The sequence below is a fragment of the Ooceraea biroi genome, chromosome 1, assembly GCF_003672135.1.
Source record: "Ooceraea biroi isolate clonal line C1 chromosome 1, Obir_v5.4, whole genome shotgun sequence".
NCBI lineage: Eukaryota > Metazoa > Arthropoda > Insecta > Hymenoptera > Formicidae > Ooceraea > Ooceraea biroi.
In genome coordinates this window covers 12,946,327-12,964,246 of record NC_039506.1, presented here as the reverse complement: position 1 = coordinate 12,964,246, position 17,920 = coordinate 12,946,327, and the positions used below count along the sequence as shown (strand labels likewise).

General features: G+C 37.4%; 1 protein-coding gene across 1 annotated transcript in view; it reads right to left on the bottom strand.

The window, feature by feature from the left end:
• Nucleotides 1–17,920, bottom strand: part of LOC105275088 (cytochrome P450 4C1) — a 48,610-nt gene that overhangs the window by 8,304 nt on the left and 22,386 nt on the right. The window contains exons 4-7 of the mRNA XM_026973494.1: nt 14,979–15,069; nt 10,305–10,499; nt 10,102–10,168; nt 9,701–9,827 (exon numbers count right to left, since the gene is read on the bottom strand). Of these exons, the coding sequence (XP_026829295.1) occupies nt 9,701–9,827; nt 10,102–10,168; nt 10,305–10,499; nt 14,979–15,069 (480 nt within the window). The remainder of the gene's footprint in view (nt 1–9,700; nt 9,828–10,101; nt 10,169–10,304; nt 10,500–14,978; nt 15,070–17,920) is intronic.

Below are 17,920 nucleotides of genomic sequence, written 5' to 3'. Positions count from 1 at the left end.
AGGTGCTTATTGTTAGATATGGAAGTCGCGAATGCGGACAGGCCGGTCTTGTGTGCAATACCTCATAGAGTTAAAAGGTGTAAAGGAGTTATATCGGATTGAGATTTGGAAATGCCGTTGCATGAACTGGTGGAGGCTTTACAGGATACAAAAGAAATTTTACAGTTAGAACGAATGAGGAGGAGATTTCTGGATCGAGATACCAAGGAAGTTAAAATCTAGTATACGCACAATATTCTGATTACTATGGATGGAAGGTAATGAGTTACTTAAGGAACTACGCATCTTCAATGGACTGACGACAATAAAGGTACGACCGTTTATTGAACCAGTTAAACAATGTTTTAACTGCTTTCAATTCGGACACGTAAAGGCTTCATATAAGACTTCTAAGTTATGTAATTTGTGGAGAAACCTTTCACGATACCTGCGAACTTAGGTTGAGATGTGTTAACTGCGGCGAGAGGCATAAACCCACGAGCAAAAGGTGTACAGTGTGGGAGTACAATTACCAGTTGAAGCGATTAATGGCAGAAAGGAACATCTCCATCCAGAAAGCACGGATGCTGCTGAGAAAGGATTGCAGAGTAGAGGAAATAAGAGTGGGACAGGTTAAGGAGTGGCCTGAAGTACATCCTAAGGAACCGGACGGGATACACGGGAATGATGAGATAAGACAGTATCATGTAAACATATCATATGCAGAAGTAATTCGAGAAGAGAAGATAAGATCGACGGAACGGAATAAGATTGTGGAGAAGGATGCAGACAAAAGTAATCGCACGTCCCCGGGCGGCAACGTCCGACAGGGGCGGGAGAGGCAAGAGCAGCGACAAAGGTTTAACGTCGTTGGTAATAATAGAGAAGGTGAGCTCAGCAGAGAAAAATGGGGAATTGCAGCGAGGAATTGAAGAGATACGGAGGAACAAATAGAAGAGGCGACAGAGGAGATGCTTGGGTGAGAGGAACAGGTGAGTGAGAGATTGTTAGTTTTGGAAGAGAAGCTGGATAAAGCTTTAGTAAAACAGCAAGAGGAGATGGATCGAATTGTCGGACTCTTGCAAACTCTTCTCCGGTCACGGGGCTTTGAGGCAGGGGCAGAGAGAAACAGCACTCTGCGTAGTACTAGATAGAAACTTACCATTATGGGTTTGAAGATTCTTGTTTGGAATGCCTGAGGATGGAGGAACAAAAAAGAGGAAATAGTATAAAGAGCGAGGAGTTATGATATTAGTATTATAACAGAAACTAAAAGCAAGGAAGAAGATCGACTTCGAGTCTCGGGTTACGTAGTCCTGCATAAGGCGAGAGAATGTAATACGAGAGTAGGTGTTAAAGGGATAGCCTTCTTAATAAGGAGAGATATTCAATTTAAGGTGGTGTGAGGCACGCACTCGAATAATATAGAAACACTAGGAATATTATTAACAGGCCTGGCCAAGAAGTTAGGTATTGTAGGAGTATACAGGAAACCGGGAGCTACGGAACCTAATGGAGCATGGAAACAATTATTGACAGATATAGAGACAACAGATAGCCTATTGGTCGCAGAGACTTCAATTCTCACAACACAGTATGGAATTGTAAGTATACAGACAAAAATGAAGAAATCCTATTAGAAGAGATGGAAGAGAAGGACATGTTTATTACTAATAGGGATACTAAATCACGGTTGGGAGAGAGAGGAGAACGGGATTCGAACTTAGATTTACTTTTCGCATCACACAATATCTTACCGCATTTAAGTATACACAAATAGACGTGGGGGTCAGACCACTTTCACATTTTATTTGAATTAACATTTAATAGTGTACGTTACAGGAAGAAGACGAACAGAGTCTCTACGAAGCGAACTGACTAGAAAAGATTTATGAACGAATAATTGTAGAACAAGAAGAGTTGCTACAGGCAAAGGATTATTTAAGTTTAAATGTGAAATCCAAATATTCACAAATATGCGAAGTTATGCGACAGGCAGTGAACATAGCCACTTATGGCGAAGTACGACCTGCGACAGGAACAAAGAGAGATACACGAGTCAACAGATACAAGAAAAATCCTGTTAATTGATGGGATATGGAGGGCGAGCAAGTCATCAATGATCATAGGAAGAAATTGAAAGAATTTCAACGGAATCTTGACCTGCATAGTTATATTGAATATAAACGGGCAAGAGCGTTGGCGAGGCGGGTAATAAGGTTTAAGAAGAAGCAGGATTTTCAAAGTTTCGCGTGTAGTTTGAACAAAAACGCGAACATTAAATACGTGTGGAACCGGATGAAAATTATGAAAAAGAGTTTTAGGCCGGTATTCGTAGTCGGATCTTATATTTAAGACCGTCTTAAGTGTATCTTCAGATACTCCGTAGCCAATGAAATGATCTATACAACATCTGTAGATAAACTTAAGACGGTCTTAAATATAAGATCCGACTATGAATACCGGCCTTAGTAATATTGAGTGGAACAAGTGGCAAAAGACTGATAGAGAGGCAGAGGTGAGAGCCGAGATCGATAGGATAGCTTCGCCTTGGGTAGAGGAGGGTAGAGTACAGTTCAGTGAAACGAGAGAGGAAGAGTGTGAAGGAGAGGAAAGCTTGAACCGTCCTTTTTTAATGGAAGAATTGTTTAGAGCGTGTAACAATTGCAGAGAACGATCAGCTCCTGGATTAGATGGAATTGAGTATAGGATGGTTAAGTTGCTAAGTATGAGATTTAAATAAGAATTGCTTATGTTTTTTAATTATTGTTTTCGTACGGGGATTTAATTTAAGGAGTTGAAAGAACAACAGACTATATTTATCGACAAAGCGAATAAGGAAAAAGTCCGACCGATCACGTTATCGTCATATCTGGGGAAAATAATGGAACGAATGGTAAACGAGAGACTGTTATGATGGGTAGAGTCCTATACAGGGTGTCCCAGACCTACCGTACCACCGGTTATTGGTAGATTCCTGAGGTGATTCTGAGACGAATGTTCCTCTTGCAAAATGTCGAGGGTGGCGTAGTTTCGGCGCTACGAAGGGTTGTAGTTATCCTATCCTTGTGTAAAATTTTTCCGCGTTCAGTGACGGTGGGTCAAAGGAATCCCGCGCATCGCGCACACTTCAATTTGATCTTAATTTTTCGCGGCTGTTCAAATTTAAGTGTGCGCGATGCGCGGGACCCCTTCGACCTACCGTCACTGAACGCAGGAAAATTCTACACAAGGATAGGATAACGCCACCCTCGACATTTTGCAAGAGGAACATTTGTCTCAGAATCACCTCAGGAATCTACCATTAACCGGTGGTACGGTAGGTCTGGGACACTCTGTATAATAAGAGAAGCGCAATCGTTAGGGCTATCCTACACGAATTTGCATAGCGGCATATGCATAGTATAAGAATGTATAGACCAATAAACATCGAGCATTAATCATCGACATATAGAATGGACTGCGCATCGCGGTACCAAAGCTCGCGCCCGCTGTAGAAACGAGGTACTATATAATAGGTCTATGTCTGCCTCTGATTGGTAAGTTCGTCCCCACCATTGACGAACTTACTAATGAAAGCTGCTAGCAACAGAGGCAGACATAGGCCTATCATATAGTACCTCCTTTTCTACAACGGGCGCGAGCTTTGGTACCGCGATGCGCAGTCCATTCTATATGTCGATGGCATTAATCTATGCTATGTTATGTAAATCAATATGGCGACTTAATGCTGGATGCTCATTGGTTTAGACAATCTTATGCTATGTATACGCAGCTTATGCAAATTCGTGTAGGATAGCCCTTACCTCCTCTATGCTTCCTATTGCTGGTTGCTATGTTGGGCCCGCAGCTGTCTATTTATACAATACTATACAACGCTTATGTATCTGGTCCATTTGGTTATTCTCAATAGAAATAGTACAGGTTATGGTATGATATATCTTTAACTTGTACAACATGTATATCTAAGATGTTTCAAAAATGTCTCAGGGATATCTAAAATATATTTTTTTAGAAAATAACATTATAAATATATTTTTTTCTCACTTATGATACACCGATTGCAGTTAGTTTGCCCATAGGATTCACTACGGGACCAACATGGCAATCAGCCAATCAGTAAGTGAGACTCCGATTGCGCTTCTCTTATTATGGCTGCGTTCCAATATTCACTGCCAGTACTGAAAATCTATAGTTCACGTGACATACACTATAGATTTTCAGTACTGGCAGTGAATATCGGAACGCAGCCATAGGACTCTAATGGTGGGCTGAGAAGAATATTAAATTTAATAAATGGCACAACGAATTTTGGCGAGGAAGATCTTATATTGATAACCTTGTGAAAATGACGGCGGAGATAGAAGCAGGTTTAATCGAGGGTAAGAATACGTTTACTGTTTTTTTAAATGTGGCTTCAGCGTATGACAATGTTAGACGAGAAATTTTGGTGGAGGTTTTGAAGCAGGCAGGGTGTCCTATAAAGATTGTGCAATACGTAAATGAATGAATGCGGGATAGAAGAACGACATTTATCATCAATCAAGAGGAAGAGGTTCAGAGGACGGTACATAAAGGATTGCCACAAGGCGTGGTAATCAGCCCCACTTTATATGCTCTGTACACTAAATGTATTACGAGCGGTATTGTGCATTGGGTGAGGGTTTTACAGTACGTGAATGATATTACTATGTATATTATCGGAGACGATTTCGAATGACAGATTGAGGAACTCGAGAGGGCCCTTACATCTATTTGGCGGAATTTAGCAGATTTGGGGTTAGAATTAGAACCACATAAATGTACGTTTGTTGTTTTTACCAATGATCGAAATGGAGCGGAGAAGTATAAGATACGGATAAGGGATCGATTAGTTAGTGATGTGGAATATGTTAGATTTTTAGGCATTTATTTTGACAGGCATTTAACTTTTAAGAAACAAGTCGATAGTGTATAGAATAAGGTAAATAAGGCGGTTCATATTCAGCGATATTTGAACAAAATTTCTTGGAGCATGGAAACAAACACGTCGCTACTTATATATAAAAGTTACGTACAGTCTATACTTGATTACGGATTATTTGTGTATTTTCCACGGGATTTTAGTGGTAGAATGAAAATAGAGAGATTGCAATACAAAAGGATACGTATAGCGTTAGGATATAGAAACAGCACACCTACAAATGTGATGATTTCAGAAGCAAAGGTGATGAGGTTGGAAGAGAGGGTGGGTTTTTTAGCGAGTAATTATTGGTTGAAAACTTATTCGTATGGTGATAGTAACACGATAGGCACTATGAATAGGCTCGAGCTTGAATTCTCGGCAAAGAGTGGCTAGACTTCGAGGTATGAGGCAAGTAATGTTAAGCTCATGGAGGGCTTTTAAGACTCGTCGAAAGGATTTAGAATGAATAGGTAAACTTGAACTTTATAATAGCGCCAATTATATTATTGGTCTTTAAGGCTGAAATCACATGGTACGGAATAGAGCGTGCGGAATAGAGAGTGCGTCATAAAACAGTCAATCAGCGATATTCCGCACGCGTAATGTGTAATGCGGAATAGCGCTGATTGGCTGTTTTATGACGCACTCTCTATTCCGTACCATGTGATTTCAGCCTAACAGAACAAATTAGTGTTAATATCGAAATCGGTAAGAGGCGAAAAAAAGAAGAGTGTTCCGATAGGGATTTGTTAAATTGGTATAAAGATAAGTATGCAGGCGTATCCCGTTTGCACACGGAACGATTTCACATCTCACGATCGGCCACCGCACGATTGCACACGCACATTGCACGATTGGACACCGCACTATTAGGCACTGCACGATTGTTTAATAAAACTGTATGAACGAAAAAGTTTTAATGATCAGTAAATGATTCCGCATAATCTATTTATTGAACCTCAATGAGGTCCGTGCCTTGAACATTCCACACCAATCGAGGTCCATCGCGGGTGGGGTAGGCCCCCTGAAGTTTGTTTATATTTTTTTTCGGCGCCGAAGGCGAAGCCCTTTCACTTGCATTACCCGCCCCACGCAAACACTGTTAAGTCATCGGTACGATTCCACATAGGTTCAATAACATGAAGTCAAAAACAGTCCTCTTTGAACATACGCGCGCTGGCTCTTATTGAATATCATCGGTTGTAAATTGGTGTCCAATCGTACAGTGTCTAATAATGAGGTGTCCAATCGTGCAATGTGCGTGTGCAATCGTGCGATGGCCGATCGTGCGGTGTACAATCGTTCTGTGTGCAATAGAACAGTGTGCAATACAACGTGTGCAATATTACGTGTGCAATCATGCGGTGTACAATCGTTCCGTGTGCAAATAGAGGCCACCCTGGATGTGGGTATCGCCATAGAGGAATCGGATGTAGCATATAAACTTAGTATAGATAAAAGGTGTTCCATTTATACTGCGGAGGCACTCGCCATTGAGAAAGCAGTAGGTTGGTTACAGGATAATGAGTGTAGAACTGATGTATTGATTCTTACGGATTCGATGAGTACATGCCAAGCATTAACTAATAACAAATTAAGCGTCTCTCAGAATAAATACATATATAAAATTCGGGAGAGAATATATAAGTGGAAACATGAGGTAAGACAGTCAGGGGATAACAAAACTAAGTTAGTTATTGGATGCATTCCGAGCCATATGGGGATTAGGGGTAACAAGGTGGTAGATGCTGTGGCAAAGGAAGCGGCTGGGGAGGATAAAGATGATAGGATCAAGGTGCCAGTGAGAGATTGGATTCCCATTTTTACGATTGCAATGTATAAGAGAACGAGAGCTAGAGTAGAAATTGAAGGACGGTATAAGGGCGCAAAATTTTTTAATGAATATTATAATAGGGAAGAAGCCCGACCATGGTTTAGTAATATGAATGAACCGAGAGGTTTGATTTCGACGGTTAATAGATTACGAGCGAACCATTACAATTTAAACGCATCTCTCGCGAGAAAAGGATATATACATAGTGCGAGATGCGATTGTGGGCATGAGTTTCAAGATATCGGACATATGTTATTTCACTGCGCTAATCATGACGAGACTAGAGGAAATTTTTATCGGGAACTAGAGAAAGCAAGGATTCCCTACCCATACGATATACATAGACATATGGCTGAAGGACGTCAACATAACACCTCTTAAGGGGATGCTGGAGCTGCTAGTGAACTTCTTCGCGATGGTGCTGCCATCGCACAATATTTGCACAATAAAATGCTTTTTACAAAAATTTGGCAATTTGTACGGACAAAATCGCTGTTGAGCGGTGTTTGGACACAATTAAGGAATATGAGGATACTTTTCGAAATGACTTTAGAAACGTCATAAAAGAGAATTCTGTGTTCTCCTGTATTCTAACCTCTAATCCTAAAGGAAAACACAGAATTCTCTTTTATGACGCTTCTAAAGTCATTTCGAAAAGCATCCTCATATTCCTTAATTGTGTCCAACCACCGCTCAACAGCGATTTTGTCCGTACAAATTGCCAAATTTTTGTAAAAAGCATTTTATTGTGCAAATATTGTGCGATGGCAGCACCATCGCGAAGAAGTTCACTAGCAGCTCCAGCATCCCCTTAAGGGGATGCTGGAGTTGCTAGTGAAACAGTGTTGCCATTTGCATAAAATTTAAACTTAAAATGCTTTTTATAAAAATTTCGCAATTTGTACGCACAAAATCGCAGTTTCGCTGGGTGAGAACACAATTAAGGAATATAATGAAGCTTTTAAAAGTGCCTTTAGAAGCGTAATAAAAAAGAAATTCCTAATCTACTTTACAGAATCAAGCAGATTAGGAATTTCTTTTTTATTACGCTTCTAAAGGCACTTTTAAAAGCTTCATTATATTTCTTTATTTTATACCGAGAGGGCAATTTTGTGCGTACAACTTGTCAAATTTTTATATTAAGCATTTTTTTTGTGCAAATGGCAGCACCATCGCGAAGAAATTCCCTGGTCACTCCAGCATCCCCTTAAGGCGATGCTGGAGTGACCAGGGAATTTCTTCGCGATGGTGCTGCCATTTGCACAAAAAAAATGCTTAATATAAAAATTTGACAAGTTGTACGCACAAAATTGCCCTCTCGGTATAAAATAAAGAAATATAATGAAGCTTTTTGAAGTGACTTTAGAAGCGTAATAAAAAAGAAAGGTTTAATCTTCTTTACAGAATCAAGAAAATTAAACCTTTCTTTTTTATTACGCTTCTAAAGTCACTTTGAAAAGCTTCATTATATTCCTTTATTTTATTCCGAGAGGGCATGGGTACAAGTTTGTGCGTACAACTTGCCAAATTTTTATATTAAGCATTTTAATTGTCATTTTTGAGCAAATGGCAACACTGTTTCACTAGTCACTCCAGCATCCCCTTAAAGCTAACTGGACCTTTTTACAGAAGATTGGAAAAGTTATATAAAAGTGGAACGTGTTATTGTGTGTAACGGGCAGAGGCTCTTTTACGGAAAGAGTAAAGACTGTGTCATAATAACTACAAGCATTGCTGGTTGGAGGCACGTTAAATACTCGGAAAAAAGTAACATTTAATAGATTGCTACTGTAAATTAACTTAATGTTTACTAATATTTGTTGCGGAAATTAATTCGGTATTTTTGCTTGTGGAAATCGAACCTTTATTTATAGTAAAATAATAAACATGTCAATCTTCGAAAACTTCACCATGATTTTTTTTCTTTTATCGAGTAACTGACGAAAAACAGGCTTCTCTCGTAAAAAAGGCAGCTATGAATCGATGAAATCATTGATGTATTTTCGGATATCTTTTATTTACCGGATCGCGATTAAAAAATACATCGGCCATTCCTAGTTGTAACGAAAGTTCATCAAATCTCAGAAGGATTTCCATTGAATAATTACTCAAGCTCCTAGTCCTCAAGTCTTTTCGCCGACACTTTTTTCATCGGTACAGAAATCACCACTCCGAAACTTATGGTACCACTTTAAGATTTTATGCGTTGCAGCACATTTCCCCAAAACGGAGCAAATAATTTTTGCAGCCTTGCCAGCAGTTTTCTCCAACTAAAAAGCTAAAAGAATTGCAATGTCTCATGCTGCATGTCGGACGTTGGCTGTCGTGGTTGATACTGTTTTGCGAGATTATGTTGTCAGCTTCATCAAACTACATATCTAACGCATTTTAAACTTTAAAGTTGGCACTTTAAAAGTTTCTAGACGGGAAGATATTTGAATTTAAAAGTTATGATTGAGTTAAGATAAAAACATCGAATTAATTTCCGCATCTAATATTTTAATGATATAACATATATACATATGACAATATATAATATATTGTTGCGCTCCGCGGCAAAATGTTGCGCTTCGCGGGCGTCGCCGCGAAATGTCGCGCTCTGCGATCTAGCACTGCGCTTTCTAAGGCGACGCGCTAAAGACGAGCCCGCGCTTTCCACGAGACATAACATACTCCGTACACTTATTAATTAATCACAACACTTATTTATTGCAACACTATTTACAATGAGCCACGTATTATTAATTATAATCCACAAGCCCGCGCACGTCTGGCTTGCCTGACAGCCACTGCTCGACTCGATATTCTCCTCTTGTTTTTCCCGATCGCCTGGAAACCGCAACAGCTGACAACCATCAGCTGAGCGGCGACGATCCTCGATCATGACGCGTGTTGCACTTGCCATGGGCGCAACAATATATATTGTCAGTGCTTCAGCATACCTCGTTTGAAAATTCGTTAAGTCTGTTAACTAATGATTTGTATTCTTTTCCACTACTTGTTAGATAGTAGAGCCACTCTATCCAGAACCATGGTTGAAGAATCCGCTCAAATACTAACGCATAGCCTCTAAGAAATATGATTAGTAATTTATAAGTTTATACAGGGTGTCTCATAACTCCATTACTGCCGGTTAATGGCGTATAGTTTGGACTTAGTTGAGTCGAAAATCACAAAATGATACAGGACTTTTCGACTCAGCTAAGTCCAAACTATACGCCATTAACCGGCGGTAACGGACTTATGAAATACACTGTATATATTATTTATTTATAATAAACTTTATTGGTTTGTTAATAGCGGTAATTACTAATTATGATGTACAATGCATATTTAAACTGACCTATCTTTTAAATAAGTAAATTCACTTTCAATTTCTTGAATACGTAAATCCACCCCCATCGCTGTATCTGCAATTTAACAATTATTCTAGTGAGATTTATTTTTATTTCTACTTATATATAGTGAGATATTCTTGCTGTAATGCCTCGTCACTTATAAAGTTAAAAGTCGAAGTAATAATTATAATTTATACATAAACATTACCGCATGTAATATCGAGAGTAGCTTTTCCAATGAAAGGAACAATATCGATAGCATTGCCTGAATTTCTTTCGATTTCTCTCTCGAGACATTTTATCAAAATCTTTGTTTTTTCCGACATAATCGTGGCATAATTGTTTAATACACTCATATGGAACGTTGGTGTAATGAGTTTCCTGTCATGAAGCCATTGTGTTGCTAAAGCATATTAAAATGAAACAAACAAATTATATTTAACAGAATATTATAGATGATTGAATATTGATAAAAAGGTAATAGAAGCAAACAAAAAATACATCGCATGTTCATTATTATCATTTCAATTATTTCTAAAATGGCGTGAATATTTTCTTTTCTCTGTGTTTCAGTATCGCATTTTAGCAAAGTAAACGAATAAACATATATAAGTAATCCCATGAATTATATAACGAAATTGAAATACACATATATCCCAGGCAGCACTTGTTAGCCTAATATATGTTTCTTAGACGTATCTAATGTCTAACATAAGAAACATAAAGTACCATTTAAGAAACGATTTAAATAGAAACCGTTTTTAGACCTAAATTTTAAAAACGTATTTTTCACGTTTCCACAGAAACGAAAAATGTGTTTTATTAAATTGATTCGAAATTATATAATTAATATAGAAAAAATAATAATTTCTACTTAATTTGCGAGTGTTACGTCCAGGAGACTCCACGGTTCCTCGCTTCCATAGGGAAAACATAAAATAAAGGGAAGAGACAGATAAGATTTAATCCCCATTAGCGGGAAAACGACCGGACGAGCGTAGGGGGGAACAGGTGGTCTTATTGTAATAGATATCATGAAACGATACGTAAACCATAAGGTTCACAAAATTATTTCACACACCCCCACCTGCGCTCGGCTGAAACGTTCGATAAGAGAAAGAGGGAAAAATCACCCGGAATCAATAGTTAATCACTAAACAAAGACCGCTTCTGATTCGGAAAGACGGAGCGGGACTTGGGAATTGTCACTCGCTGACGGCAATAAAAGTAATCCACCGATAAGGAACCCTGCCATACAGGGGCAGCTGTAAAATAGATTAAGAAAAAAGTAAACATGGATTGTAATATGGATGGTCAAGTGAAGGATCTTCACAAGTCAAGCGCTGGACTCTAATCCTTGGAAACGATAACGTAAATCCATCAGATATCATAGTAATACAGTAGCAATGGACGCTTCATTAGAAACAAGTTTATTGCCTTTTTCCGTTGTTCTTCTTTTCTGGGAAAAGAGTGACCCCGCCTACATTTTTTAGCCCTATATAAAGGGAAAAATTTGGCCAGAGAGCCTCTTCTATCTTGGCCAGCCTGCAATTCACATCGTTACTGTTACGTTCCCGTGATCGGGACATCGGGCTTAAATATTAGAGTCAGTGTTGGACTCCACCCGAGCGATTCTGGTCTGGTTGGCTCCATCGCCTGACTCATTGACGATCAACTCCATCCGAGAACCGACACAAGAAAAGTAAGCCTTTTTAATTATTTCATTTAATTACCCTCTAATCGTTTCGCGATTCCAGTAGAGCAATTCTCTATTCCTATTTATTTCCATTTAAGTGGCTGATAATATTCGCGGACCAACCGATTCCTCAGCAGATTCGGGTTATTTTTTATCGGCAGACTTGCTATCGTGCGACCAAACCGCACCCCTCCCCGCGCCGGAAACAACCGAACAACTTGATACACTTAGCGATAGAACCGAGCAGCGATTATCACCATTTACAATTAGCATACCATCTCCTACCTCAACGACTGCTAATTCACCTTCCTCCCCTAGTGTTTCCCCTTTTTCCCTACCTAAGTTATCCCCGCGGTGGTACTCACCCATCCCTTCTGAACAGCTTGGACAATTCCTTGACTTTCCACCCCCCCCCCCCGTTCATGAAAACCCTGAAACTGAAGGGATATCAATCCCCTCAATTTCAGCACTCCAAGAATTTTCCCAGATAGCCCTCAACTTGGTTATTGATTATTTCCTGGATCTTTTCCCCACCTTCACTCATCCTCTTCCTCCACACACCGTTATTTGCGGCCCTGGCTTAATCGACATATCGGCTCTCGGGGAAGCGCTCGTTTACGCTGGCCGTGATACCTTTATCCCCTTTATCACCCACAACCGCATTCACCCTGTCCTGATCCCCGCGTCTTACATAAGTGAATTTTTATATAATTTTAATTTTGAAATGTAGGCGTAAATAATGTAATGATAGTAATTTGTATCAACGTTTTTTGGATTAATTATTATACGTTTGAGTTAGAATTAATTTAGAATTATAAAATATGTACCGATGTTCTTCCGAATGAATCGGATTAATTTTTAACTTGTACAAATATTTTAGTAAAATGCGTTTTGATATTATATTGCGTTTCCCGTAGCGGCGTTTTAATCGAATTATAGTTTTTATAATCATGTTCAAATCCGCAAGCCAGTTTCAAAATTCTAACCATTTGTACTCGTATTTCTGATGATTATTGACAGAATAAATTATTGTTAATTTACCAAATAAATTTCATTTTAGTTAATTACCCTCGTTTCACCCTCGTCCTTGACAGATCGTACGGGTCCTATCCTTGTGTAATAGGGATTTATTTCCCTTACCAAAAAAGGACCATCGAGTTGACCGTCTCGAACTATTAGAGTAGATCGACTTAGTTGGTTGACCCAAAAATCGAGTGTCCGTTTCGAATAATAGGGTAAAATCGACTTTGGTCGTTGACCCGAAAATCGAGGGACCGTTTCAAATAATAGGGTAGAATCGACTTTGGTCGTTGACCCGAAAATTGAAACAAAATCGGTCGGCTCGAACACACGAGGTACTGCGGTTGTGTGCCTACGTACCTCGAGAGGCGTCTGGTTGCGCCCTTCCTCGAGCTCACGGAGCTCTGGACGTAACACGAGTATTAATTATTTTTACATCATACGTTTTAATGTACTCGATTATAGAACAAGAGACAAAAACACAAGTGTGTGTGATTCCCACCTCTGATTCACCAAAGGACCGATAGATGGCCAGGCCAGGCGTGACATTCTCCCAAGAAACATTTGCGTTATCACCTTATAAATAACCATCCGAAAACCGATCCAGTACTCTTTTCTTCTTCTTTTCTTTTGAAACTTTTGAAATCATTATTGCTTGAAGTGATATCTCATTTCAAAAGAGTGAGATTCCACTACACGAAATTTAGAGAGTAATTCATAAAATATAAAAATCTAGGTTTTTACAAAATTGTGACTTAACTCTGTCTATCTTTGAGGCACTGATATATAGAATTGATGAATATTTTTCTGATGGTTTCTGAAACGTTTTTTTCCCGAAAAAGAAATGTTTCTCTTAACGTTTTTTCGTTGGACTTTTTCTCTTAAATAAACGTTTCAATAAAATGGGGTAATTATGCATTATAGGGGAGCCAGCCCCGATGACCTTGACCTTGACATATATTATAGAGGTCACCCTCCTGAATGACCTTCAGAAGGTTTTAGCCGGCGGTCATTGTTTATTAAAAAATTAATAACCAAAGAAGTTTAATAATTTTGCACAAATTTTCAGCTATCTACGCTCGTTCACAGCCCGGTTCGCGGGAGGACTGGGGGCAGGGGCTTCGTTCCTCCCCCCCGCCGGAGTCAGTGTAAAGCCTATTATACAATGCAAAGGAACAGGCAACAGGAATAGGGAATAGCCAATCGCGTTGCTCGATTTGGTCATCCGTACTCAAATCGTGTAACGCGATTGGTTATTCTCTGTTCCTGTTGCCTGTTCCTTTGTATTGTGTAATAAGCTTAACAGATTTCACCGTACAGATTTTGACCACGTGGTACACGGCACGGATCCTGGTGGGGGAGGGGCGAAGCAGGTTAGGTTAGGTTAGGTTAGGTTTTTGTCAAGAAACCTCAAAAACAAAGATATATCAATTTTTATTTAATTTAAGTTTATTCATAATTTATATTTTCAGTTACGGGATATTTAATAGCCATTATTTCAAAGAACCTAACCTAACCTAACCTAACCTGGCTTCGCCCCTTCCCCACCGGGATCCGTGCCGTGTACCACATGATCAAAATCTGTACGGTGAAATCTGTTACACTGACTACGGCGGGGGGGGGGGGAGCGAAGCCCCTTCTCCCAGCCCTCCCGCGAAGCGGGCTGAAAACGAGCGTATGTACCCGGGGCTTCACTTTCGGAAAATATAACCAAGGTTAGGTTAGGTTAAAGCAGAGAATATTTTGTACTTATATTAAAAGAAACTATTCTATATATTAACGATTCACTGCTTTAAATGACTTTCCTTCCTTCGTTCATATACATATTCGTCGTTTATGTCTTTGAATATTCAAAATAACTACTACATTTTCGAAACTTCTTTTGTTAATAACTTTTTAATAAACAATGACCGCCGGCTAAAACCTTCTAAAGGTCACTCAAGAGGGTGACCTCTATAACATATGTCAAGGTCAAGTTCATCGGGACTGCCTCCCCTATAATGCATAATTACCAAAATAGTTATGAAATGTTACGTTAAAACGTTTATGAAACGGTTTTGAAACCAATGTGTGCTGCCTGGGATATCTTATAGAAATAAATAAATAAATAAATATTTAAATTAATTATAGAAATAATTTAATGAAAATTTGTTTATTTATTTATACCTGTAGAAGTGATAAGTCCTTCTCCTATGAAAGATTTAGTCAAGTTATAAATTATTCCCTTGTCAAGATTCACAGTACTAGTCAAAATAGGCTAGAAAACAATTTAGCAATATATAAATATACAGAGTTTCCCACAAACCACCTGTAACAATTCTTGTTGCTTTCTGAATTAGAAGGGATTAAAATTCATCAATAATAGAATTATTATTATAATAGAAAAATTTTCAAATCAATAATAGAATTAATTTTCAATTTTTGTCGTTGATAACTCAAGAAATGATGATTCCTCATGCACGGGTGGAAGTTGCAAAAGATCTCCAAAAAGAAGTATATGTTTTTCGCCGAACCATCCATTATCTGATTCGCCAGTATTAAATATCTCTGTTAATCGAAGATATATGTATGTACATTAATGTGATATTTGAAATCATTGAAATTTCATCGATAACTATACTAAAACAACATTTTTAAGTTTCTCTCGTATAATTTTAAGAACTATATCAGAAAGTTGTTTATAGTTGGCAGTACGACCATGTTCTACTGGTAACTGAAACAAACTATGAATAATACCCAGACAGCACATAATATTTATGATAAATATTCATAAATATTTATTGATATTTATTATTTTAAATATTATATAAATATTTTAATAATATTGAAGATACATAAAGACAATACAAAAATAAAAATTGTATTCGACATATTATTAAAATAAATATTAAATATTTTATATAATATTTACGGTAAGTAAAAATAAATATTTATAGTAATATCTTGTAAATATTTGATTGGTTTATTGTGTGCGTGTGAGATTCCCGCCTCTGATTCACCAAGCGACCGATAGATGGCCAGGCCAGGCGTGACGTTCTCGCACGAAATATTTGCGTTATCACCTTATAAATAACCATCCGGAAAACCAATCCAGTACTCTTTTCTTCTTCTTTTCTTTTGAAACTTTTGAAATCATTATTGCTTGAAGTGATATCTCATTCCAAAAGAGTGAGATTCCACTACACGAAATTTAGAGAGTAATTCATAAAATATAAAAATCTAGTTTTTTACAAAAATGTGACTTAACTCTATCTTTGAGGCACTGATATATAGAATTAATAAATATTTTTCTGATGGTTTCTGAAACGTTTTTTTCCCGAAAAAGAAACGTTTCTCTTAACGTTGTTTCGTTGGACATTTTTCTCCTAAATAAACGTTTCAATAAAATGGTTATGAAATGTTACGTTAAAACATTTATGAAACGGCTTTGAAACCAATGTGTGCTGCCTGGGAAGTAATTTTAGAATATTTAATTAATATTTATGATAAACATTTTAAAGATATTTATGATAAATATTTATGATCTGTTTAATCTAACAAAGAGACACTACGGTCTGGGAAATTAAGTTTGGGATGAGACTTCGTGTGGTGGTAGTGTACCCTTAAGGTGTTAATATACTAAAATACTAGGGCGTACTATTCAGCCAATTTCGAGGAAAAAAAAACGGTCCAAAGTTTTCAAGCGTTACATACGAAAAAGTTATTCATTTTTGAACTGCTCGAGCAGTTCAGGCGTTAGCGTGCTTGTTTCACGAACCCGAGGTTACGGGTTCGATTCTCGGCTGGTGCAACTTTTTTTTATCCAAATAATTATTTCATGCAATTTAAATATTTATTTTCAAAAGCAGATTTTTTCACGAAACGTTTTTAATTTACAATATTCCGTAGAAAATACCACATAAATACTTTCAGAAAAAAATATAAATGAAAAGTAATGCAAGACATTAAAATTAAATTAAAAAAGTTTCTTGAAAAAATCTGTTTTCGAAAATAAATATTTAAATTGCATGAAATAATTATTTGGATAACACAAAGTTGCACCAGCCGAGAATCGAACCCGTAACCTCGAGTTCGTGAAGCAAGCACGCTAACGCCTGAGCTGCTCGAGCGGTTCAAAAAGGAATAACTTTTTCGTATGTAACGTGCTTGAAAACTTTGGACCGTTTTTTTCCTCGAAATTGGCTGAATAGTGCGCCCTAGTATTTTAGTATATTAACACCTTAAGGGTACACTACCACCACACGAAGTCTCATCTCAAACTTAATTTCCCAGACCGTAGTGTCCCCTTGTAAGACTACAAAAAGATTTATGAAATATTTTGATAAATATTTATAAAATATTTAAATAAATCTTATAAATATTTTATAAATATTTCATAAATATTGTGTGCTGTCTGGGTAAGTCCATCGATATTAAAAGCAACTATACTAGTTGGTGCAGTTATCGCTGTGTCTTTTCCAACATTTTTTTATCCAATAGTAACTTCTAATAGTTCTTATCAAAAACTTTTTCCAGTACCACCCTCACCGCTTACATAACACCTAAGAATTTCATTATTAGATAATATACTAATGGTTTCAGCAAAATGTAATTCCGTAGAAGTAGTATGCTTAGACTGTCCACAAAACGCATTCATATAATCTATAATATTTGATGTGTTTGCATAATCTATAATCCCAGCAAACACAGATATATAACTATTATATTGCCACTATATAACGAAATGTAACAGGTAATATAACGTATACGTTACATGTAACGTATACATTAATTGTAATTTCCACCCATGGATTATTACAGTAATATAATATAAATACAGTAATATAATATAACAAGTAATTAAAATGTTATATAACAGTTATATAGCAGAAATATAACTTGCTGCGTCATTGTAATATAACTATAGCGTGATTGTTATCGTACTGCGTTATTATAATATATAAAAACTGCGTCATTATAATATATATATTATAATGACGCAGTTTTTCCAGAGGAAAGGGAAAAATATAAATATTTAATCATTATATTTTGCACTCTAAACATATATGTTTAGGAAGAAAATATGTTCGTCAGATTTGGTTCACATTGGAGACCAATTGAGGACACAG